This window comes from Daphnia magna, linkage group LG2 (assembly GCF_020631705.1).
Source record: "Daphnia magna isolate NIES linkage group LG2, ASM2063170v1.1, whole genome shotgun sequence".
Taxonomy (NCBI): domain Eukaryota; kingdom Metazoa; phylum Arthropoda; class Branchiopoda; order Diplostraca; family Daphniidae; genus Daphnia; species Daphnia magna.
The window spans coordinates 12664348-12691287 of NC_059183.1; the positions used below are offsets into that span (position 1 = coordinate 12664348).

At 41.5% G+C, this 26940-nt stretch overlaps 1 protein-coding gene across 5 annotated transcripts; it reads left to right on the top strand.

Annotated features, from left to right (window-relative positions):
- Positions 1 to 1483: 1483 nt before the first annotated feature.
- Positions 1484 to 26000, top strand: LOC116917389 (secretin receptor). Of its 5 annotated transcripts, none has more exons than XM_032922844.2 (13): positions 1484 to 2440; positions 20780 to 20893; positions 21479 to 21588; positions 22403 to 22531; positions 22603 to 22697; positions 22772 to 22961; positions 23046 to 23199; positions 23312 to 23445; positions 23536 to 23627; positions 23937 to 24084; positions 24145 to 24281; positions 24355 to 24649; positions 24735 to 26000. In XM_032922844.2, exons 2-13 carry the CDS (start codon positions 20815 to 20817, stop codon positions 24861 to 24863), a joined length of 1692 nt encoding a protein of 563 aa, XP_032778735.1. In that variant the 5' UTR covers positions 1484 to 2440; positions 20780 to 20814; the 3' UTR covers positions 24864 to 26000. The 5 variants fall into 5 exon arrangements, with proteins under 5 accessions (XP_032778735.1, XP_032778736.1, XP_032778734.1 ...); XM_032922845.2 differs by lacking the exon at positions 1484 to 2440 and adding an exon at positions 16974 to 17472; XM_032922843.2 differs by lacking the exon at positions 1484 to 2440 and adding an exon at positions 16975 to 17493.
- Positions 26001 to 26940: the final 940 nt, after the last annotated feature.

The following is a 26940-nucleotide window of genomic DNA, read 5'->3' on the forward strand; positions in this document are numbered from 1 at the left end:
AAGGCAAGGAATATATGGTAGTGCCTCTGAAAGAGAGACACATCCAATCAGATATAGCTTTGCCCCCTTATGGTCCTATAGATTTTGGTATGCAAGTGTTGTCCTCTAACTATTCTTCCGTACAGTGAAAGATGTCCGGACGGCCCAAAGATTGTCATACTGATCGTCTCTCCTCTTGCCACACTTTTTTTATTTTATTTTGGAGGGTGGAGGATTGGTTTTCATTATTTTCCATTTTTTTTTTCTCCTTTGCATTTACAGATTACCCTAAATGGTCCTATACAATATTCATTGCTTAGATTGTTTCGGATTGAATTAATAATACGCATTCTCTCAAGCGAAGGTTCTTATTCGTACTTAGCAGTTGGATGGATAGTAATGAACAACAATCCATCAAAATCAGCTCAAAGTAGCAGGTACAAAAAAAAAAAAAAGAAGTTAAAGAAAAAAAAAAAAAAACTTCAACAGAAGTTCCATGGTTTCTCAGTTGCGGCAGCTTGGGTTGATCCACTCTACGATTTATTTAGATTAGAATCAAAGCAAAATGGCTCACCGCACCATATATGTATACTACTGTGCATAGCAATCTCTTAGACACAAAGCAAATCGGATTAGGGCCGAGTAGCTGGAAGCCTTTACACACTGGTAACAAGTCGTATACGGTATACGTACATGCAACAGTATTTAAAAAATATATATATTACTTGCCAACAAAAATGAAATCCCGTCATTTCTCATTTTTTTTTTATGGAAGAAATCGCACACTGGTTATATACTGCCCGTCATTCTCTACCGGAAACCTGCAGCGCGATCCGTGTATAAGCTTTCCAGTTTTAGTTTTGAGTTCCTTACTCATAGGTAAATGAGCTTTTGACTCACACACAATTTCTTCCTTCGTAAGAAGAGTCGCGGGTAATTCGCACTCTTGAGCTAACACATCAAGTCATCCGGCAGGATCCACCGAAAAAAACAAAACGAAAAACAGTTCATCGTATTATTCAAACATGGACTATATGTAGCCATACTGCTAATGCTAGCAGTGGATGTCAGTCGAGAGTTATCTCTCCGAAGATCCACGTGTGTGTGTGTGTGTGTATGTGCCAAGTATATCCACAAACTCCAGGCAAACTCTTAACTAATAGTCTTTGTTGTGGCTTTCTCTCTAGTCACATACTATCTTTTAGCCTGTTTGGTTGTTTGTTATTCCTTTTTTTCTTTTTTCTTTACCCTTTTTTCCATAGTCTTCTTATGGATGTTGGCTAAAAACACGCCCACCGAAAACAGGTAACGTAGCCCGCAGTCAAACAAACCAGTATAGGCTTTCAATCTCTACCTCTCTTTGGCTGTTTCTTTTTTTTTTTTTTTCGTTCCTTTCCTCTCTCGTTTTGTCTATTGCAAAGAGTCCCCCCCCCTTTTTTGCCGACTTTTTTTTTTTTTTCTTTTTGTGTCATTATTTTCGTTTTCGTGGGTGTGTATATAAAGCTCTGTTGGAAGCCGAACTGAACGGGTCGACTCTCTCGTTGTGGTCGGCAGCAGGAACGATAGTTTCTACCGTCCTTGTGTAAACAAACGCGTTTGGAGACAAAGTTTCGACTCTTTGCAGCAAGTCGTCGACTGTTCAAGAATTAAAGAAGAAACATAAAACAGCCATTAACCTACCCAGGAGCTTTCGTGTGCTGCTTTTTGTCACTGATGCGATCTGTTGCATTTTTTTGTCCCCTCTCTGCCATACTGTCTGCCCAATCAAGGCAGAAACTGTTCAAGTCCGGATTACAGCACTGGCTGCTTATTCACAAGAGAAAAAGCCAGACAATCCTTTAGAAATTGGGCTTGAATACAAGCTGCTCACAAGTCCAAATGGGCAATCGATAGCTCAGTGGCGGTGTGTGCGTTTGTGTGATTCAACCGCTGGGTAGGCGGTTTTCGCCTCAACATTAAAACATTTCTAGTGGAAGTCGCCCTTTTCTTTTTGTTTGTGGGATCGTGACACGGCACAGAGCACATTTCGCCTTTAGGCCACCGACAGCATCGTGGAAAACATTTAACCCATGCCCGTTACAGTTGCGTATGTCCTATTGCTACAGTGTGGTCGCATGACTGATTGTTGTTTTTGTGCTGGACAAGTTGATTGACTATTGGAAGACTTACAATTCCGATCCTTCTATTTGTATACGTAACAGTGAATGAATTGATCGATCGTAAGTGTTACCGAAGTGGACAGATTGGGTTGCCCACGCTCTTTTTTGTTGCGAACCAACAGTATCATCACTAGTGAAGAAACAAGAATATCGTTATTGTGCCAATCGGGAGCGTTCGCTTCTTGATAGACGATCGTGCCAAAAGGAAATCCTGCAAAATTATACACCCACGTTTCTGAACGACTTGTTCGATATTCTCCTGGTGCTCGTCGGTTGTTTTTAACAACGTACTACTTCCCTCGGTAAGTCATGTCACTTTCTTGTTTAAAGTTACGTTAGGTTTCATTTACGTGAAAGTGTTATATTCCATTTACGTAAATGACAAAGGAAACGTGAGGGGTTAAAGAGTCTATATAGTTGGTTAATCAAGCAGGTAATGATTGTGTACGTTACATTTAGGATTATCCATTTAAGTCTTTAAGAGATTGGATAGCATCGAAAGCAGGAAAAACTTGTTATAAAACGGAATTCTTTTAAACCTATGCAAAAGCTATTTGCATGATTACGATCGTCTTTCTTATTGTAAAAGTTACAGACAGGTGCGGCTCCTCTTTGTTTTTCTTTTCTATTATAAAATAAACAATAATCTTTCAGCCCGTGTGCTATATGCAAAAAGTTTCACATAGCGCTAGGCAACCCAACAACCAACCGATGGCATGTACTGATTACCCGATCAATATTTACAATAGATGACGTAACATGAACTATAGTAGACGTGTCTATCTCCCATCTACATGTGTATCGAGAGGTAATTTCCAGCGTCCATCTTGATCATGTTTTTTTTTTTAGCAATATAGCAAAAACAAAAAAAAAAGTCGTATACTATCGGTCAATAGCTCCGAGCTGCTCCTGCAGACCATACCGGGCACAATTTTATGATTTTGTCGATTTCCTTCATTCACGTCTGTCTTTCAAGTTTACCGTTTGTCTATAGCGTAAGTCACTAGAGTTTCTTTTTTAGGAATTACTGTCCAGCAGTTCACATAATTTTTGGTTCTTCATTATCGTCAAGTAAAAAAAAAAAAACGAATTTCTTTGTTGACACTAATGAGCATGTTCTTTATTCATCTATTGTCTGTCTGTTTAAAAGGGAATTATGATGCAATCTTTGCCGTCAATTTTAAATGATGAGTGACGGGCCGATTCACGATTTGACATCAAATTGGATTTTACCTGTAAAAAACTCAATTTCCTCGAACTGAATAGACTATTCGGTTCGCTTTTGCAACATCGTTAGGAACAGGAAGTTACGGGAACTCCCAGAAATGGCTCATGTCACCTTGATGGTCCCGTTTCTTATTCTCTTCGACCTCCAACTCCCCACGTCTCAACGTAAAAGCCAAAAATGGCAATTTAAACTGACAGAATGTTGATGAATTTTTACTTTTCTTCTTCTTCCTTTTTTTTTTTTCTTTTTCTTTTTGCCTTCATCGTTAAAGAGAGAAGCGCGCTAAGCCCGTCACGGACCGTACCACGGGCCATTTGACGGGCACACGGGGGCCTTAGCGGACTCGCTCCATGAATTGAGTAAAGAAACCATTTTTGGCTGGATGTAGTAGAGTTCTGGAATTTCCCATGATTGTTGACTGATGTTTTTTTACGGCCATCTTGCCAAGTTTACCCAGCTTCAAGGCGTTGAAACGTTCAATAATCACATAACCAGTTAGTTGATAATTTTTGATTAGATTGGAAATTGGTGGGTAGTACTCGATGACCTTTGTGTTGGTGTATCATATTTATTATCGTGTTTTTCATTCGTCCTGGACGGTCTCCGCGTGTTATCCAATAACTTACACACTCCCCCCCAAACAGTATGGGACAGCTCCTTGTTGCTGCTGCTGCGTGCGAATATCATTTTTGGCAAAGAAAATGAGGCATCGGCCCGTTTTCTTGAGCGGACGGACATTAGTCATCCCCACCGAACTCTTGTGATAAGATCGTTTATTTATTTTATTTTTTTTTTTCAAACCACCTCTTTTCTCGTGTGTCTCTGGCGCATTTTGTCTTGTGAGAACCCGTTCTCGTTTTTCATTGTTTTATTTTCAGCTGCTCTTGTCGGCCTCGGTGCAAACGGCCAATGTTGTTTGTCTTTTCTGGTTTTTTTTTTCTTTCTTTCTTTATATTTGGCATCGGCTCATCTGGTACCGTCTCCAACCTTCTCCCTCTCTTCTATATACCACATGTCCGTGTAGGTAAAACACGGCCAGACGGATCTGCTATACAGAGACACGCGAAGCGTGACGAGTTGCTGCTGATTTTGGCGGGTCCTTGAGATCTAGCTTTTCTCTTTCGGGAGTTCTCCATTAGCGTGTAGACATCCTTTTTTTTTTCCTTTTTCACCCCGGGCTCAACAGGAGTTAAAGATCCTGCATATATAGACACTGTAGCAGGGCCATCTGGCAGTCCGGTACAGCCTAAATGTGGTATCAAAGAAAGAACTCAAGAGCCGTGTATTTACTGTCTTGTCTTCTCACGTGCCGCCTCCACTTTCTTATTGATGTGATTACACTTGGAGCGTCGCCCGAGTGCGTTATTGAACTGCTCATATTTATATGGCCATGATATGTGGCGAGATGGTGCGAAGCGCGTCACACCCGGCACGAAGGAACACGGAACTCGGCGAAGATTATCGCGAAAGGTGAAGAAGTGTGCTGTTGCTTCTGATGCGGTTAAGATTCCCGGTTTTACCGTCAAAGTCGAAAAACTTCTCAAGAAAGAAGAAGAAAACAATCTAAAAACGAAGCGCCTTATTAGGTCAGTCCAGGTAACCTTCCATCGGAGTCTGCCTTGCCGCCCCGTATCGTTTCAAAGCCAACTGGCTATAACAACTAAGGAAGAGATAACCATCTTTTTATTTATTTTTTTATATTTCAGTTTTTTTTCTTTCTTAGGCTTTCCATATCTTTAACTTCTCTTTCTTTCTCAATAGCGATAGAAGAAGACGCGTTCAATTTAAAGATCTACTTCAATGGGCTAGGTGTGTTTGGTTTTCGAATGCGAGCCTCTGTGTGCGATTCTGATTGAAACTGCTCGTTTGACTATTAGCGTCTCACTCCAGAAAATCACGAAAGAGGGAAAAGAGAAATCAGAGACCCACCACTCGGACAGAAAAATAAAAATGGGGAATAGAAGGACAGCGTCATAACGAAACCCGCCCGTCCGTTTTTATTCCTATAAAAGGGGACGTCAAAGCCAACAGTCATGAAACAGTCAAAAACAACACCGTATACAAAGTGTGGGGTACAACGTACTCGTACTGAACATAACTTATTATAGCAATACTTATTATAGCAACGCCATAAGTGTCGGCCAGAGTTGGTTGCTTGCCCGTCTTATGGCGTGCGAGACGGTAGGAGGTAAAGCAGTAGGAAAGGTCCATCATTTTTACATCGATTTTGGCTTTGTTCTTTTCACAGAAACTAATTTCATTCTATACTTCAACGTCCTGGTTGATGTTCGAGCCCGCGGCTGCGTGCGGGCCATTAGCTTCAAAATTCCACCCAGACGTAAACCCTTCAAAAAACTGTTGAGAATATAACACAAAAATTGTTGTTTTTGACACCATGTATAGACAATGTTATTGTTATTTCCTTAATGATAAAAGTTGAGCAAAGATTTTATAGAAATAGAGGCCCTCTGAAACACACAAAAAAATGGACCAGACTCTTTGAGACTTGCTTTGGAAAATTCCCGTTCATTTCACCAAGTGAAAGAGAGAGTTAAAAAAACAAAATCCTTATTCGGGTTTGGGGTGCTAGGTCATCATGCTTAATTATCATCCACTCTCCCCTGGATCTAATTTCTTATTTTCATTATTCTGCTATCCCATCAGCCTAGCTATATAGCTGTCTATTGTCTCATCCATGTTTGGTCCGGCTCAATGGCTGCCACCAGACTGTGAGCGGCTCGTTGACTCATCATCATCGCAGGTGTTTTTCTTTTTACCTTATTCTCGTTACCTTTTTGTTCTTCCACGTCCTCTCGTGACGCTCTCTATTCATGCGTGTTTTCTTTGTTTTTGTTTTCTTTGTTTTCTCTTTCCACCTTTTTTTGGCCAGTTACCTTAAAGAATCGTAAAGAATGCATTGCCGGCTCGTTTCGTTATGGTCAGCAACTGGAACAATAACAACAAAAGCAGCAGCAGGGGCTAGCAGGAAGGTCTCTCGCCGACTCGGCATGATATCGAGCCGTTTCGCAGCTCCAACGAGGACTCTAACCAATTCTCTCTGGCATTGTTTTGAAGCCCTGTTCGGTATATGGGGTTTTTTATGGGTCCCTCGATCTGGCATGGCGATATCGGATTATATCAGTCGCGCCCACCCAGCGGCATCTGAAACAGACATTGGCAATTGATACAACTGGCGCTCACTCTCGTAGAACAGCAGCATACATAACAACTCGTTTGATATATTTGACTTTCATTGATTTGATTGCCATCCGATGACCATATGGAGCTGGGAATAGGAAGGCAAGAAACAAAACAAAACAAAAAGGTGAAAGATAGCCTATTGCTTTGAAATTTATAACCGGCTGCTACACGTGATAATAGAGGCAGAGGAAAAGGCGTCAATAACGTAGTGTATAGGAGACTCATCTTTCGGCAAATATTTCCCCTGCAGTCGTCATAAAAATAAGATTAAACAAGAGCCGACCCACGCCATCCGAAGAGCAATCAGTCCAAGTCAGGGACGTGTTTCCCAATTGCTACATCATAAAATGATATCAACGAATAATTTGCACCTCCTGTCTCGAATTGCCTCGATGACTTTGTTTTAACGCCCGTCAGTCGACGATAAACAAGGCAGGATGCACTTAGTTCCGCCCAATGTAAAGAACTTAAGTGATCCGGCAAAGTCCGATTAATCTGGGTTGCACTTTATTTCTGTTTTCTTTTCACTGATGAAATCCAACATAGCCATTTTGTTCATGTGACGAATTACCTCTTTTTTTGGGGGGCGTGTTGTCGTTGTGTACTTGTTTTGTTTGTTTTTTTCTTACGGGCGTGCCGGAAATGCAAGGACAAATAGATAAAGAAAGGCAGCGGGGAAAAGATACAGTTGTAGTGACGGGAACGTAATTCGATAAGCCTTGGAGGAAAAAGAAGTCCCCCGGATTTGGGATCTGTTTCCGAAGACAACGTTCTCCACCATCTTCTTCTTGGTTGTTACAGCTAAAAGTATATGGTCTGGCAGGATGTAAGAAATGCATCACTATTGGCTCATCATTGGTCAAAAAATGCCGATTGGAGCAGGAAAAAAAAATAAAAAATATACAATTTTCTTAGCCTGTTAGTCGAGCGGAAGAACAACTGTTTTCCGGCCCCGTGCCGTAGTGATGTTGTACAAGGGCAGATGCGCTATAGCAACAACAAAGGCGGGCAGCGGCTGCATTTGATGGATAGAATTACGAATCGGAATAGACCGAGGTCTGTTTACTTTAAGACTGGATCGTTATAGGAAACGCTTTGCTTTGAGCCGCGGCTGTCTAGACGACGTTCCATGCTCTTCCACATTTCCGCACGTATCCAGCATCCGGCTGGATAAACACACTATGAAAGGAATAACGCGACAAATCTGGTGGAACGAGCGCTCCCTACGCAGATTATCCAACCTTTTTTTTTTTTTTTTCTTGCTGTAATAAAATAGGTGTTGATTTTTATTTGAAGATTCAAATCGACCGCCGCTTCACGGCTTACAGTGATGATCCGTTTCAGAGTGGAAAGCGAAGCCTCTAGAGCTCCCAATTGTGAAGCATACACGCAGCTGACAGTTTTTCAAATAATTCCATGCGCACCAAGATTGTAGGGTGCATGTGCGTTGGTGTGTTTGCGCTCTTATTCTCTGCTTGTTTGTTCGGTATGTCTGTATAAAGCGGGGTGTATGTCGCAGCACGCACCCTTTTACGTGGTCACGTTTGCGTGAAAAAAAACAAAAAATGGCTTGAATCGGTTACGTTTTCTGTTGCGAAACGCATCGAAACTTTTCGGGCTACATTGATTCTTATACCGTTTTTGATTTTTCAGTTTTGGTGTTGTAAATAACGGGGGGAAAGCAAGTTTGTTCACTTGCCAATTCGTTGCCCGTGGCATTTTACTACGCAGTTACCATTTTAACACCTTTCTTTATACCTCGTTCGATTCTCTAAAAAGGTAGTAGAAGGAGAAAGAATTTCAGCCAAATAAAGTCAAAAGGTCCCGCAGCCAAAACACCTAGGTGGCTCTTGATTTATGACGGGTAATCTGAAAAATATTTCAAAACGTTTTATTTATTTATTTTTTTTTTGAATTGGGCGGTTTTATTTGTCCCACGACAATGACTAGAGAAGCTGGGAATTCTCCAGAAAGGGAAAGGCCAACACGAGGAGAATAATAAGATTCTAAAAAAAAATCCATAGACGGGCCTGAAATGAGAGAAGCTGTGGCGCAGTATATAGACATCTGTGTAGGTGCGATAAAAGAGACTGCCCGGCGCAGGGTGGCAGCAAGTCTACGTCCAAGCTGATGAAATTCTGCTAGTTCACGACGTTTATTTGCCCCCTTCTATTCCTTACACATGTTCTGTAACGAACTTTTCTCTTCCGTTTGGTCCCGATACGTGCACGATAACAACGACCATCTCGACGTCAATAACCCCAACGATGATGACTATACTAAATTATTCAGGAAAAAATGCCGTCTAGTCATGTGGGGTTACAAAAGGGGAAACTCTTACAATCCCCAATACTCCCGTCTAGTGGTTTTTCCCGAAACCATCGATTTGTTTGGATCATTTTGAAAAAAACAAACCCGTCCCAGCCCGACGGGTAGAAAATGTAAACCGTGTGAGTGATTGCTATGATGAAATAGGCCTAGATGTATGCGTGTGCGCGTACCAAGTACTTGTAATCACATTTTCTGAAAATTGTTCGCTTGACTGAACTCCTCCCCTCCGTTGTTGAGTGTTCTCTGTTTCATCTACATTTTTCTTTTATTTTCTTGACGGCCATCAATGTACACAAAGACTTCTTTTTCACTGCCTCGACTACCGTCTTATTGCTTTCGCGTGTTTCTCGTTTACCGCTTCACGCACCGAAACTTGTCCTACACGAAGATATTGCTGACATCGTCCGATTTGTCGATTGTTTTTCTTCCCATATCTGAGTAAGAGGGCAAAGGGTATCATATTCTTCTTGATTTTTGTTTTTTTCTCTCTTCTTTTTGCTGTTTGGCAATCATCTTTTGTAACTTTCAAAGTCGGTTGAGTGTCTTGACGTCACTACGGGACCGAATCGCATCCATTCTCTTTTATTTGAGATGCGTTTATACTTTTCTTGTTATCGTAGTAATGTTGTAGGTTATACATAAGGTGGCAATCAAATGCAAAAGTAGGAGAAAAATATCAAGAACAAAAATAAAAGGATCGCCCATTTTTCTGTAACAAGTAGCTGCATTTTGAAGATGTTTCTGCCGTTTCTTTATACCGTCAGCAGACCATCAAACCAGTCTGCTGGCATTTACGACCTTGCAGAAAAGCCTCAACAATGACGTGCTTATGCATTTCCCTTTTTTTTTTTGTAAAGAAAAATCAAAAAATGAAAACACGCATAACACGACAACAACAAAAAAGTACTGAAGGCCAAAGTGAAAATGCTCCTCCGTCTCCATCATTTTTCATTCTTTTGTCAACGGCTCTCGTTCTTTTTTTTTTCACTCACTTTCATTGTGCGGATTCACCAACAACAGCCTTCTCTTGGTATTAAACAACCGCTGTCCAACACCGTTTTTTTTTTGTCTCGCCGTTGTGTCGTTCATTCACGGCCAAACTTCTTGGCTCCTCCACCTTTCACGACACGATGTCTTCGCCTCCATCATCTCTTTTATTGTCCGTCCTTTTTTTTACCCGTCTTTTTTGTTTTGTTCTACTTCTCCTGATAAAGTAAAGAGCTTTACCGTATGAATAGCTTTTGCGTGGTTTATTTCCGCTAGCGCCGCGACACTCCTATACGTTTCATAATCGATGGCCAGGCAAAGTGACGCGCCTTGTTTTTCGTATTGGTTGCGTGTAAGGCACGGTGCACCATTATATAGCCGATCAATATCAAGTGCTAAAGTATAGAGGAGGGTGACACAATGACGACTGCCATGGTGATGAGATTGAGTGAGACAAAAGAACGTGAAAATCGTTTACCATCCACGGCCTGTGTCCCCCCCAACGGGATGGATCCGTTTCGTTTAGGCCCGTGACGAGACTCTGTCTCAATCAACTCCTGGCTACGGGATGCCAGACCCGGGAGACCTTTCCCAACCGTAGAAAAAAAGGGATAATGAAAAATTATTTGAACAAAGGACGATGGAAATAGAAAACAAAAAGATGGCAATAAAGAAAACGGAATTCTAGAAAGAATACAGCCAACTTAGATTATAGCGTGTGAATGTTTGGGGCGTTGGCCGTGAAAGCGGAGAATCACGGACTATACCGTTAGTCCGTTTGTCAGCTGTGTTGTCTTTCACAGATCTCCTCGCCCAGTGTCACTGCGAACGCAGGTGTACGCTGTCTTTGGAAACTACAAGATTTTCGGCCATTGAGCTGCCCCGCCCTTGAATGCGAGTGCCCAAGACAATGGTGATGGATTACATCGGGACTTTATCGTTTCCTTCGTCGACTATTGATCGGAGATGGACCCTGTATAATCTAAAAGAGTCGCCCACATACTAAAGGCACACGCGCAAATGCCATTAATTCATCTTTCGTGATTATTCGTTGCGGCATAGTGCCCAAGTTATTTCCGGCGAACGCTGATTAGCGATCAGTTACTGGGCTACATCCAACTTGCACGCCAATGCCACTGATAAACAAAGGGCGTTTTCTTCCGTTCTTGTTATTGTTGGGCACTTACCCCGAATCGCCAATCATCATCATTTTCATCCCACATTTTTTTTTTCTTGATACTTTTGGATCTTTTCCATTCAGTGGATCGTTTTCGTTTAACTGTTTCTTTTTGTTTTCTGATATCCAAATAATTGGACGAGGCAGTAAAAACCCTGTCGTTGGTTATTGGTTAGGGACGTTTTGGAACACTATAACCCCGAGAACATTGTTCGATTGCATCAAGCTGCAAAAAAATTGGCCTTGTACAATGTAATGTCTGTTTGATGATTGACGTACGACCTTTGAGGATACTGTCGATTTCTCAGATCTACCGACAACCTTTTGGCTGTCGGATTTTACCAGTTGTCGTGGTGCATGTTGGCGAGCAATGAAGAAACAAAACAAACAAAAAATGGGCCATTTCCTTATCGGAGTTAGTGCGCAGAATGATTGATCTAGCCGACTCTTGTTAGGAAGCTTGCACCCATCAATAACGAAACACCATTTTCAGTTGAAAGGTGTGCGACTTGGAAAAGAGCTTTTCATTTCAAATTTCCCCCCCATATTTATTCGTTGCCTTTTTCTCTTTGGCAAGTGCGATTTTTTTCTTCTTGTTTCACAGTTTCCAAGAGAAATTCTATCAAACGATGCCGAAATGTAAGTACTAGGAAAACGGGCAAGAATAACAATAAAAAAAGAGAACGACTGGCAGTGAGAGCCGTCACTGAGAAAAGGAAATTGACGACCTTGTCAACGGAAAAAGCCCCACTGTTTGGGTTACACTCTCGCTGACCGGGTCTCTCACTCTCCGTCAGCGTAACCTTCTTTATATGCACTGTATATTTGTTTATACATACCATTCTCACATATATGGACTAGTAGCCTATATAAATGTATACACTGAAAAAACAAAAGTAATAATAATTTTTTAGCATAAATCAAACGGGAAAATGTGAATATTATTGATACACACGCATATAAGTCTCTATATGGTGGGCAATACTTGCGATGGCGCTTAATGTACCATTACTATACACTTCAGTCTGTATAAACAGTAGTTGGACAAAGCTTATTGGATGACCGACAGCTTGCCATCTAGCAGAGCAAAGCAATCTTGAAGCTCTGTACCCCCACTAAAATTATTTGTTTTTTTGCTCTAAATAACGTACTTATTACTCGGAGAATAGGTCAGATTTGGATTCCAAGAGGTAGACTTACTTCGCATAGCAGGGACTCTACATTAATAATCAAATCAATCGTTCCCACCAATGCCATTGAATGTCGTCTTTTACATCGTTAGGCTATCTTGTTTTAACTTGAGTCATCTGTCAATGTTTGGCAATGTCTTTTCTGCCGGTGATTGTTATGTATACTAAAGAAACATGTTTGATCGGTACGGAAATGTCTAGGGGACCGCTGGATTCACTATCTAGCCAAATTTCTCTTTTTTATATATATTTCTTTTTAGCAACCTAATTAATTCCCCCCGTGTGTTGCTATGGTGAAATCATGGTGGACCTCATGACCCTTGAAACGAGTTATCTACGTGATTGCCGCGTGTATCACATAAAAATAAAAAGAAGGAAACATTTGTAAGACGTAAAGGCAAACAAACAGCCGCCCCCCAAAAAAGGTATATTTTCTGCTAATTTCTGTTTCTTTTTTTTTTTAAAGATGAAAGAAACCAATCAAAAATTGTCAGCGAAAATCGTGAAGGACTGCCGTATATAGTCTGATTGAAAAGCCGCTCGTCCTTATACCTTTCCCAGACTGGGATTGCATAGAAACGACTATTAAATGGCAATTGGGAAGACGAGGACTAGACGCATGCTAGACGTATCGTAAATCACTCCAATTAAAACTCATCTGGCTGTACGTGCGTCTCTTGTGTGGGTCACATCATTTTCAAACTGGGAGGACTATATACAATTGGCTCTCGAGTGAGGAAGAAGCTCTTGACAACAGTACAAATAGTTCCAACAAAATTCGCCAAGGTTGAATCAGTCTTACTAATCAGGCCAGGCTCATCGACCCTCCCATGTTCCATAATCATTTATCGTCACAGAGACGACCGTTTCCCTTGGCTGTTGATGGAAACACGGCGGGGTATTAACGTAACGATATCAGTTCAGCATGAATTAGGACGTCAGCTCGATTACTGTTTATCCATTGCAAACTGGGTGGGAAATGTAAATTGATAACGAACGCAAAAGCGTCAGTTAACATGTTTACATTCTATAGGAATTGACGTATCCGAATATGGCAACATAACGGGACAGTGCGTCAATCGAATTTGAATTGTTGCCTGTGTACAACAGCAAGCGACATTTCTACTTCAATCGAATTGATATGTAGTCATACAGTGAATCAGCCTTATTGCAAACGTCAAAATGAAATTCTAGAAGAAAGAAATGTTGTAGTCTAGACACGAATGAAAACGTTTTTAGCGAATGCCGTGCGTATGACGACGTCGTATGATGAAACATTCCGTCACAACTGCATCAACACATTCCGGAACTTTTCCTAATGCTCAGTCAAATATTAGGCCGTTCTCTCTTACATCCCCTATATACCAACTTGGTATCAAAGAATATTTTAGAACAACTCGCTGATCGATAGGAGTCGGCACGCCCGACAAAACGAATCAGCACATCAACAACTTCTTCTTTATTTTCAGCTGTTATTGTTAGACGTTTCCTAAACCGGATTCGATTTCTTTTTTTTTTAAGACTTGGACCGATGATTGACCGATCGTATGCGCAGTAAGATACCACCCGCTGCCTGTTTTGCTACATTAGTTTCATTAGTCTTGTTGGCGATGTGCCGGAACGTTACGCAATTCCGGCGTCATCATCATCAACAACACAGTGGGTGGGATATGGAGATAAAAAAAAGGCACGTGTTCTTTATTAAGAGGTTTAACCCATTTTAATGAACACGAAATTATACTTTGGATTTCCCTTGCAATGGTGGGGTCACGGACTCCAAGAAATTCGTTAAGTGAAACGGAGTTGATTCGCACCAGGTTTTTTTTTTTGCGTCCCCATTCAATCCGATGAGTAGGAAATGGGAAATCGGAGCTCTAATAAGCTTGAATGAAATGCATCTACGCACTGGTTAAGTTTTACCCGCTTAGACTTAGCCAGAAGACTTTGATCTCTGAACTGCGTAAAGTAGACCCTTGTGTAACAGCTGCGCTTTGCTGGTAGCCTATCCTGTGACAAATCATGGGATAAAAATTATTTAAGGATTCCCCAAATGCGATTCCTTCCAACACTTTTGATCTCGATTACAAGTCCTTGATATCAACAGATGCTGCATAGATTCCAGAAGCCAAAAAGTCGAGTTAAGAATTTGACCCCTTTTTGGGTTTTGTTATTTTCCCCTTTCATTGAAGCGTATCGTCTTCTTGATGTTTCAGTTCGTGTAAACGTCTGAATCTAAAGACGCGCACTAATGTATGCGAACGGCGATTTTTATTTATAGTTTTAGCTACATTATGCAACGAAGTCACAGTCTTGATGGCTTAAAGTTCAGAATCCCGAAGATCCCAGGCAGCTGCAGCCCATCAGAAAAACTACGCACATTAGCCGATGGCATTGCGTCAAACAAAGTTCAATCGCCTTTTAATGTTTTTGCGTCTTTACGTTTGTATTTGGGTATACGACGTGACAGTGCAGCTTCTATTTAAAACGAGATCACGCATTGGTTGCGACGGAGTTTAGATTCCGATCAGCTACGAACACTTAACCGAGCAGGAATAATTTTTCATTTCAAAATACAAATTGTAGAAACATCTGATTTGCAGAGATACTGGCACTTTTGGAACTTCTTATTTGGCGTTTGAAACGAGAATTCAACGGCGGTATATCATTTGGAAATAGGTCTCGGTACCAGATGCCCGTGGCATCCCCGTTTTGTACCTACGCACAATCGGAAAGAAAGGTTCGGCTTGGTATCACTATTTAAAAAAAGGACCAGAAACAGAAAGATAGAGAGAGATGAGGCACTATATACGTGTATATAGTTGTATAGGCGCGTCCCACGGGCGCTGGGTCAATAATCAACACCTACACGGCTACATTATTTACACAACATCAGCGCGTGTAGCGCAGGGCGTCCTGTACAACTCATTCCCATCGTTTTCCCCGTACCCTCTTTTTTTTTCTTTCTTCTCCTTCATGGCGTCTTCCTTGACGATGTTATAAATATGTTGATACAGATATCGGGCCGGATCTGCAGACACGCTTCTTTATTTATCTGCTTTTTTTTTTTTACCGCCTGTGGTTTCTTTTCACTTTCCGACACCAGGAAGTACCCCGTCTTTCATGATGGAAAGTGTATTTTTTTATTTCATTTTTATTATTATTATTTTTTGTTGTTGCACACATTCAAAAGAAAGTTTTCCTTTGGGTACCACCATTAGGGGGTTTTACCTCGGGTTTTACTTTTCGATAAGATAGAGTTCTTTAATAGGCCAAAGTTTCAAGGCTGCCAATCTCTTATTGTGTGAGCTGACTTTGCCCGTCTCTTTATCTAATATGTTTTCCTTGGAAAACGTCCACGTAACGGAGATTTTATTATTTTCTTTTTGAAACACTAATGATATTGAAACTCCCCGCGTGCACTGAACAGTGAAAACGTAAAACCGGGGGAAGAAAACAAAAGAAAAACACTGTCACTAGTTTTAGAAATCAAATCTATAGTAGACTGAATACATATACACATTTCTTCCGATTGCAAAAGAAACTCAATATAGTTTCTATTTGGATTTTTAAGCGGATGACTGGGTTTCGAGCCGACTTATATACAGGAATTAGACTATTTTCTATTTTTATACCGAAGGGGGTAAAAGTAGTGAAAGAGTATAAAATAAAATCGATACTCCACGCTCTTGGCTATTGACTGTTCTCCCCACCCCCCTTTTTTTTCGCTTTAAAATTTTTATGTGGAACCCGGAGAAGAGGTATAAATCGAAGGCATAATGTGAGAGCCGAACAGCGTCCCGCTTTCATAACTGGTCCACGTCAATTAGATAAGGCAGCATAGCCCCCCCCCATGTATCGGAGTACAGAGCCGGGGATTTTCAGATTTTCACACATTGGTTTATTTATGCGAATTTTCAATCGCGAATGGCCAACGCAAAGCTTGTGGGTAACCGCTAGCCGATAACGCAGTGGAAAGCATTTGTGGTTTGGCTTATGACGCTAAAATTAGGGAGAAAGAACTCTAATTTTCGTGGCCTTTTGTATTTGTGGAAAACTTTAAAAAGGCAGAAATGGAGGGCTCATCAACAACAACAAAAAAGAAGAGAGAAATTGGCTCAGACTCTTTCCGGTGTTCTATTAAGCTTTGTTTGCGTTTTTTTTTTTTTTTGCTTTCTTTCGTTGTTTTTGTATAGTTGTAAATGAACGACAGTCTAACGGCATTTGTTGAATGTACCAGCGGTCACGAACGAGGCTTTAACCAAAGTTTCTTGGTTCCTAAATCCGCCGTTTCCCTGTTGACGAGTCCTCGCCAAATGAAGTCGCAACATATTTATTAACGACACCACCAGCTAGAATAGTATACGTGAGTGTTTGTCTTTTTCCCTACAGGGAGAAAAAAAAACAAAAACATTGAGAATGAGGTTGGCCAACGACTCGGTCAGAAGAATAGTGGGCCTTTACAGAGTTGCTTACTACAGCACGCCTCAAATAGTATTCACTCTGGGACTTGCGTACTATTCTTTTATTTTTATTTTATTTATTTATTTTAGAAAAAAAAGGGGGGGAAAGAGGTTGACGTTCTTTCCCTCCCCCCATCGTTCGACGTCGTCATCGTCATTCTTATTTTGCTTTCCCCTTTTTTTTTCTCTCTCTCTCTCTTTTCTACCGCACGCGCTCCCGGAAAGCGCACGGGCTCACCCGCGCAGCGGACTCAGTTCCAGTCAGACTATACAAGTCGATCTACAGACGGGATAGAAATCTAGAAGAAGACTTGAAGAGCCGGCGTCTGGTCAGCATCATCAAGCGCTGTGTTGCTCAGTGTTGGTCGCGGCTCATTCTCTCTGCCCGTCCATCTGTTGGCCGCCCAGCCACTGCCTATTTGGCATTTCCGTTTCTCTGCTTGATTTTATTTTTCTTCTCTGACTCTTCTCTCTCTTTCTCTTGAGAGAGGGCAAGGAGGGAGTAGACGCAGTGAAGCTTAAGACAAGGCCGCATTGGGATTGTGTCGTCATTTGCCCATCGTCTTTGGCCGTCGTCAGCTTCTTATCAACAAGTGGCTCTCTCAAGTTGCATTCAACGACCTCCTTTAGCCACCCCTCATCTCAAGACCACTTCCAGCTTTTTTGTTATCTTTTCTTCCAAACTGATCGTCTGTCATTCTAAACCGGTGGCTCGTCGTTTTCACGGTTGTACTACGAGACAATCACCTCGACTTTATTGGTGAATTTTGTTGCCATTAAGGTAGGAAAAATGTTTATTTATAGGATGATGAGGAGGAGGAGGATGGCTCCAATGTCTGTTTGTTTTGGCTTTCTTCGCGTGCACTGCTATATTTCTGAAGAAATGTTTTCACTCTTTATCACGGGCCAAACGGGAGCCTTTGGTTATTTGTTTATTTGGCTTTTCATATCCTCCCGTCCTGGCCGTATTTCTCATTCATTTTTCTGTTTTTCAAACGTGAAGAGCAGTTTGCCAAGTCTGTGTCAAGTTCCGGTAAGCGCGTATGTAACGCCGATCACATGTGTTGTGAAAATAACCCAACCCTGTCGTTCCACAGCCGCAATCCGGACTTCTCGCCAGTCAACGTTTCGTTGATTGCACCATAACAAACCATTTGTCGTTACGTTACTCATTAGAGTTTGCTTTTGCCTTAAAATACATCAGTCTTAAGCCGAGGAAGTCATTCATGCAAAAAGATTAACGATGTAAATAGGCAAATGTCGCTATTCTAGCGCACACCAGTATACGCCGAGATGATGCGATGTTTGGAAAGCGATTTACTTTGAACTGAAATCGTCGCCCCCGGATGAGTCTATTCATTTGAATCGTGAACGTTGCTGACATTTCTATCATTCTCACGTCTCTCGAGAGCTGTGACTTTCTTCACTGTTAACTTATTTCAACACCCGCTGATTGCTTCTCATACTGTATTTCCTTGATGACTTTACAGCGTATCCCTTTCGACCCCCACATGCGCAGACCCTGAACACTTTCCGGGATTGGACTGGCGGGGAACGCTTACGAAGCCGTACTATGTCTTCCGTTCTATGGATTTTATCCAAATTTTTGTCTAAAGTCTGACACACACACACACACTTACAAGGAATTTTCGTTTAAGAAATAGTTTGAAACAAAGGCATTTTTCACAATTTGGATTTTCCAAGAGTTACAGAATTATTTAATGTGAACTGAAATGAAGGGTGGAACCTCTCGTGAATCTTTTCACTCTTTGCGCTTGGTAGGAAAAACAAATTCCCATTCGGCGAGTCAAATTAGCTCATTAAACAATACATAACTCGGTTTGTAGTTTTCCCCCTTTGTTTTACGGGACTCGGAGCCTTCGGGTAAAAGCTACGCTCAGGATGAAATTCTTCCTTTATCGAGTCCCTTTTCCAACATCAACATGAAAATAATGAGAAGAGGAGCAAGGAAATCTCTAAATGCAATTTTCTTTGCCGGAAAAAAAAAAAAAGAAGAAGATAACTAAGGGCCGTAGTCGTCTGTTGCCAACACAATAGAAAGAACCTAACGCGAAACGCTGTGAGACGGACGTAAAAGCGGATCGCTAAATACAAAAGAGGATTGTTGCGAAACACGCATGGCTGCTTTTATTGTCTGGAACATTGTGTGTGATCGGAATGGTGGAGGAGCTTGTGGTGAAGGAGGGGGCGAATGGAATAATGAAGACGTACAAACATTTTCTTTTAAAAGCGTCACTCGGTAGACGTTCGTATTTGTTCTTCTACTTGTATTCTCAATATTTTTAGAAAGGACTCCACAAGCGGCCACGGTCCTTTCGAGATCTTAGGTCTCTTGGAATATTGGCTCTCCATTTCGCAATGCTGCGAAGAGCAATTTCCACCGCTCCAGTAGATATAGCGTGAGGGAAAGAAAGAAATGTAAGTCCTGTACACTTAGCTGTTCCGTATAGAGTGGCCAGGTTTCTTTGCAGTTCCCAAGTCCGGATCGTGTGGACTCGTAGGCACGTCGCCGATGCACTCGTGTTTGCCTAATAGATTCGTCTCTTCAAACTAACAGGCAATAAGAACTTTGGGCTGACCAGATTTCTTTGGAATATTTTCTTTTCCACCCCGGCAAGGCAGGCGGTTTTGTTTGCACTCGGGAGTTTCTGTTGACAGCAGGACGCAACCAGAGCACCGTCGATCGAATTTTGATTTTCTTACTAAAAGAGAGAACCAAACGGGGTGTGTAATTCTTGCCGTTGGGAAATCGACGAAACTGACAATATCAAATCCCCTCACACCAATGACTATACCCTTTTCTTCCCATCGGGACACGCATATGACAAGCCGTTGATCCATCAGCGTGAAAAAGGAAGAAGCCTCTCGATCCTGTCGATGTGTTGGACGTGTACAGATAGATTTATAAAGAGCTGGTTTGGTTTGGATTTCTAAGGTCTATTGTGTACCGTCGTCCTGTTGAAAGTGAACGAATCATGAGGCTTACATCGTTGTTGCATCGACGCTCAGATTTTACATCCGTGCTACGTGTCGCAAACAGAACCGTGGACATATTCGATCTGACGTCAATCACTCGTTTTTCTTTTTTCTATCGAGGAAGTGAAGGAGAAGATTTGTGTTAGAAAAAGCAAGGGTATGATGCAATACCGGAGCTATCGCATCATAAAACTTGATTTTGATTTGCTTCATTTCCTTATTGTTCTCTAAACAAGAGACTCTTCGTGAGAGTAAGTTTTCCGAGATGTTTAGACGTTATTACTGACAGGTTATCCGTCTCTGCTTTCGTTTAAGTGGAAGATAATTCAAAACAAGGCGAGGTACTGAAACATTCATTACGTGCACTCTCTATTGATAAAAGCTCATGGATATCTAGCGCTGCGTGGAGATTGATTTGCATCGCATTTTTATTCCAAAATAATTTCAGTTGGGAATAATTAGAGGCCGACAGGAACTCGATTTGTCACTCTGGCCGCTGAAACGTATTTCGCGGTTTTTATTATAAATTCATCAAGCAAGCATGAAGGGAAAATGTTACGCCATTTTCTCTCACGGTCGTCGGCTGATGATACTTAGCGTTCAGAACGACGTAAAAATAAAACCAACGAAGCCAAAATCGATTGCTACCCATTCGCTTCGTTATACGACCAAGAACCAAAGATAACGATGAGACCGTAACCGATTTCAGTACAAACCAATCAAAATATATGGCTTATTCATATAATTCAGCGGAGAGGAAAAAGAAAAATTATTTCTTTTCACGGTCGTGAAAAACAAATCTGATATTCCGTCCTTCGTTTCTTCCGTTTCCCTGAACTGAATTTTCAAACTAGCAGTCAATAAAAAGAAAATCCTTTTATTATTACGATTACATTAAGCCTCAACGCTACGAATTACTTGTTTAACCAACTATATTTTGCTGTTCCAATAAAGTTGTTATAGATACTCCCGATATTATTGGCTATCTTACGACCAGCTAACAAATGCAATTACATGTATTCATTCGCTTTTTTCCTTATTTTTATTGGCTCTATTACTGATCCATCCAGAATTGCACTGATAAACGGACACCGGCAGGACAGCGATGCATGAATTGCGAACTCTTCTCGACCGTTTGGAAATCGACTGCTTGGAGACGTCCCTATCAGACCTTCAACCCAAAGGTAAAACAAAAACAAATAGAAACTTTTCGAGACTTGATAAATCCCCGAATGCCATTGTTTATCACGCAACTAGCATGTACCGTACTGCAACTAACAAATTGAAGCTTTAAAAGAATCAATCCTGTACATGTCACTCAGACATCTGAGCGGAAGACGACGTCCGTTTGATTAACTAGTCCGTCAAACAAAAGGAAAGTCTAGTGTTTCATCTATATGGCCTAAACGGTTGCAATGTAGCTACTGATTTGCGCTAATGATTGACGAAGGAGAACCTCGCCAGATAGCAGATGAGAATAAAAGAATGCCCATCCAGACTTGGCGTCTAATCAACTGATTAGACATCTGTAGTAACCGCAGCTGCATAGGCGTGGAAAGAGTTTCGATCGATCGATTGTGGTTGACGTCGTTGTGACCGTCAGATGTAATATCATTTGATTCTTATTCCACGAAGTTGTATATCATCATACGGAACCGTATAGATGTTATTGCACACGAACCACTGATAACATTCAACAACAACAATCAGCTGGCTTTTTCCTAGTTTGAACTTTTCTTATTTTTGCTTATTGACATCTCCATTTGCAGGAGACGAATGTCCACGCGTATGGGACGGCCTTTTATGTTGGCCACCAACACCGGCCAACGTTACGAGCCACCTCGGCTGTCCGGAGTATGTCGACGGGTTTGACGTCCTGGTGAGTCCTTTATTATTTTTATCTTGTCAGATCTGACATCCAATCTCCTTCTTAACTGACGGCTGCTGGTCAATGCTGGACCTTTGCTATTGTTCTGCACTACAGCTGGACCTACTATTTATTATATACGCACTGACCCCCGACGATAGAGCCCATTTCCTCTTTCCGTGCCTCGACGGGGGCGTTCGTGCTTGGTAAAGACCTAAGCAACGGACATGCCGAGGTTCTTTTGGCTCACGCGCCATCTCATTTAGCATCCCAGCGTCTCTTTCTGTGAAAGCTTTCTTCGTTTTCTTTTCCGCTGACTTGTTGTCTAGTGTCACAATGGGCATCCCGAAAGCACTCTCGTGTCGACTTTCGTACACGTACAAAGTCTCGTCCATCATTCCTCTTAACGAAATAAGGAGGGGGGAGGATTCGGTTGTTTACGGATGACGTGCGTCAGCCGAAAACTCCTCGGCTACCGTTTGAAATGGTTCTCGTAAACAAAATCCGGTGTGGAATGAAAAGCTAGAAAACCCATCACATTTGGCGTTTTTCAAGTTGTTGTTTTTTTATGGAAAACCAGAAGAATTTTCTAGTTTGCCTATAAAAGTTTTGAAATTTAAAGTTTTTCATTGTCTTTCGGTTCCTACTCGTCGTAAAGTTCAATCGCTGGAAGGCACTAATGAATGAGATGGACAAAAGAAACAAAATTGAAAATGCAGAATCCGTCCGCCTTATATGCGGATTGCCTGTTTCCAGTGTTTCTGTACAGCCAATAAATCTAAAAGTAGCCGCATGAATGATAATTCAATCCATAAAAATCCAAAAGGCTTTCGCGACTCGGCATTGCATGGAAGACGGAACGTGGTACTTCAATCTGCAAGAGAACAGAACTTGGTCCAATTATTCATCGTGCGGGCTGTCTAGACATTCCCCTTTCAACACGACACTATTCGAAGTATATTGCTATTATATTCATGGTTTTTCGCGATGTAATATCTTATGCTGTGCCTTGAATCAATTGTTTAGACCTGGCTGCCAATTATCAGAAGGATATCACAAGTCGGTTATGGAGTCTCTCTTGGCACCTTACTTATCGCCCTCTTTATTTTAGCGTCATTCAAGTAATCGCAATTTTGTACATCTCGTGTCTAACGGCCGAATGAGTTTCTAATCGTGATGATTTGACGAATGGCAGGAAATTATATTGTCCTCGCAATACGCTTCACATGCATCTGTTCATCTCTTTCATCATGCGAGCGTTTATGGCACTGCTCAGAGATAATCTCTTTGTCGATGGACTTGATAGTTTTGCCTTGTCGACAGATGAGGCTCTCGCTGAAGCAAATGTGGACGATCTCCTACACCAGTACCCCGGCACGGGCGGCGTTAGTATCTTTCTTTTTTCTTTTCTTAGACGTTTGTGATAATTTCGTAGATTGTGCTTTCATTCAATGCTTCTTCGCTCTTAGTGGGAATGCAAACTGGTAACGAGCTTCTGGCAGTACTTCATCATGGCCAACTATTCATGGATTTTAATGGAAGGCCTCTACTTGCATAACCTAATCTTCTTGGCGCTGTTTACCGATTCGAGCGCCATCACTATTTACATTATCCTAGGATGGGGTATGTCATTACGAATGAAAATTATGTCCGAGCATAGACAAGGCGTGCGGGCGTGATAATGCACATTTCGCCATTTTGGTCGGATTATCAGTCCTCTGTGTTTGGTGGACAGGTTTACCGTTGATATTCGTCTCATCGTGGGTGGTAATGCGCGCTTTGTTTGAAAATCTACTCTGCTGGACGACAAACGAGAACAAAATCATATTCTGGCTTCTCATCCGGGGACCTATAACAGCTTCTATTTTGGTAAATATAGTATACGAGGCGAACCTGCGCCGCGTTCAAGCGCCCTGACTGTAATTGAAATTGATTTCGTTTTCAATTTTCCGCTCAAAGGTCAATTTGATTTTCTTTCTGCACATTGCTTGGGTGCTCCTGTCAAAGTTAAGATCATCCGTATCAGCAGAGACACGCAAGTACAGGTACAGGTAAGCTTTTATCATTCAAGAAAAAGGTACTCTCACTTTCTTGCCTGGCTCTCACGCTCACATAAACACTGCATGCGCTACGCACTACTTTTTATTCACACTAAAACAAAAAAAAAAAAATCAAACGAAACAAAACACGAACACACTTGATGTCGTGATGTTCCAGCGTCGGCACTAAACTTCTCCATGAATGTACCTGCATGGAAAGCAAATGTCCGTCGTCCAGTTTCGCTAGGACGTATACACAGTTAAATTATCCAAACCAAGATCAATGGTTCGCGAACTGATTTGATTCCATCTCCCCGACAGGAAATGGGCAAAGTCCACCTTGGTGCTGGTGCCTCTTTTCGGGGTTCACTACACCGTCTATTGTATTATGCACGGGGCAGACGACGGACTTGGGGAAGCTGTGGAAGTGGCACTCCTCGTTTCTGATCAACTTTTCGCTTCTTTTCAAGTATTCAACAGAGTCTAGTCACTGGTATTCGCCGTTCTTAATTGAAATCGATTTATTCAGGGATTCTTGGTTGCTCTTCTTTACTGTTTAATGAACGGCGAGGTCCGCGGAGAACTCTCCCGTCGTTGGAAACGATTTCGGCAGAATCATAATCTGGACTCGCCGTGGTCGCAGTACAGTATCACCAACAATTCCAGGTAGCTCCGTCTTACTTGAAATTGATTGCGTCGATGGAAAAGGACAGCAAAGCATGAAAGACAACTCTATTAGGATTCTTCATTTGAATGGATGCAGGACAAACACGACACGCGGCTGGCGGACGTCGTTTCATTCAATTCAGATCACGTCAACGGGTGGCGATCGCCGTGACTACAGACTTCGCTCTCTTACACCACCATTCATCGCGTGCTATAATAGCAACCCCAACAATTCGTCCAACAGCTGCGACTCGCGATCCACATCTATTACTGGCCCTATCCATCAATCAGTTAGCACCAACAGTGTGATCGGTCCAACTCGCATTGCCTGTTCGAAGCCAATCACCATTGCAAATCGACTGGAGAAGGTAAACAAAGGATGAGCTCCTAAATGGAGCAGACCAGGGCGCAGTTGGAATTTTGAACGGTGACGATATGTTTATTTTCCCGCAGATTGTTAGCGAAAGTGAAGAATCGGAGCATTTAGACAGCACTCGACCCCATTACGATAATGACGAGGCGACAACTTTAGCTGATATGACTACCAAGCCTCTCAGGGCAATATCTAAAACGTCATTGTAAAAGAACAATACGAAGGGATTATCTAGTTACCTGCAAAACGCGTGAAATTATCACGACAGCCATTCCATTTGTCACGAGAAAAATCCACACCTATGTACCTATACTTCCATTCAAACAGTTGCATGTCTTACTGCGTGTAGATACGCGATACTGTTTTTGCTGGAAGAAAGTCAGCCCTCTTCGATGACCTTATTTTTCTTATTGACAACATGTACATATATATACGATATGTCTTCTTTCTCTAAATATTGCATGTCATGTGTGGTTGGATCATTGTATCATAACAAAACACCGGTGAGCTAGATGTCAAATGTGACCCTAAAAATGTGATTTTCGCTTTTAAATGTTTATATACTATCGATGACAGTTTGCTGCTCAATATGATTAGCATTTTCAGCACTTATACGACATTAGGCACTTTAAGTGGCTCGTTTAAGTGTTAACCAAACCCTTTGCGTGCAGCCGTGCAAGCCTATGCTCAGGTTGAGTATTTCATATTCTTCCACATGCATACGATCAGTATTTTTTGGCTTGAAGGTACGGTCGTGACATCTCACGCTACCGACGGAAGAAGAACCGTTCATGCGCTGTGTGGTTCAAAGTCCATCTACCGACATGAAATAAACTGGGAAGCAGAGACTCGGATGAAAACAGGGCAAAGATGCAATTGTACTTCTAGTTCCTTTAGTTTAGCCAATACCGTCGGAGTAATCACCAACCTAAGGTTGGTGATACTTGATTGATTGTGACTGTACGTTCAGAGTCGAGTGCAAACGTTTTCTATAAGAAATGAATCAGTCGATATTAAGGCGAATAGTTAAAAGATCAAGAAATAATTTGATGCAATGGTAGAAAATGGTTTCACAACTATTAAATTACGCTAACCTACCACAATTCAATGAGCTTATTCCTTTTTGGAATATTTATGACCAAATGACCCTCTTTCTTCATTTTCTGAGCAAAACTCGACGCTGTTAATTGCCGTTTACGTTTACACACAAATCTAATGAAGCCACTATACCCCTTTTAAAGTTGAATTTCGTAACTAACTGTGCAACACGTTTTCCTAAAATATTCGCATTTTCGTCGCCCAATGTAATTGGCAAGTTATAAATAAAAAATGTCTGTATTCGTTAATTACCTATTGCACCATTACGAAAATTACAAACTTAAATTTTAAAACTGGAAGTGGATGTGCCTTCACGGACACTTTTCACTCACACCATACTGCATCGAATGACGTTGCTTGAAGAAGATGCTTTCCTTTATCCTCCTTGAAAAATTTAACAAAAGAATAAGCAAACAAGTGACACAAATACTTAAAATCAATTATTTCTTTTCAATCAATACCTAACCGGTGTTCTAATTCTCTTGTGACTTTTCGTAGATAAAGGACGGAGTTGTTACGTTATGCTTCCTAATGTATGCTTGCAAGAAAACTTACTAGGTCAGGACTAGTGTTGGTGCCAGTTATTCTTTTATCTATGCTCCTGCAAATGCCCTTTAATTAAGGAAAGCCCTAAAGCCCTAACGAGTAAAGCAATTCAAAAGGCTTACGGAACGAAGTAAATAAGAATAGCCTAATCCCAAGGTTTCTGGAAGAAAATTGCCATGAACGCAGTATCACTTATTTGTTGAAATAGAAGGCGCCGCTGTTCTCATTATAGCGTTGCTCATTGCTGACGTACTTGTTTTCAGTGGATGCACCGTGTTTCTTGTAAAATGGTGACGCTGCTTAATTGTTTAGCACGGATCGTTAAACGAGTGGGTGGGGAATTTCCCGATAGGGATTCTATCAAAACTCTTAGTACCCAACATTTACCCTTACTCTTCTATAACGAACTGTTGACCGACCGACACTTTTTCTGAAACTTTACCCCATAGATAGCGCTATGGTGTGGCGATTTCGGAGTGTCGGCACTAATCTCTCGTTCTTTTTTTTCTATTTCGATGCTATGCCGCTGAGAGGGGGTAATTTGGCGTTCCGTAAGTTGGTTCTCCATAAGAGGGTGCAGCCCCAGCAGACCAACTTGGACACAAACGAGATTTTTCGCATTAATCTATTTCAAATTAATAG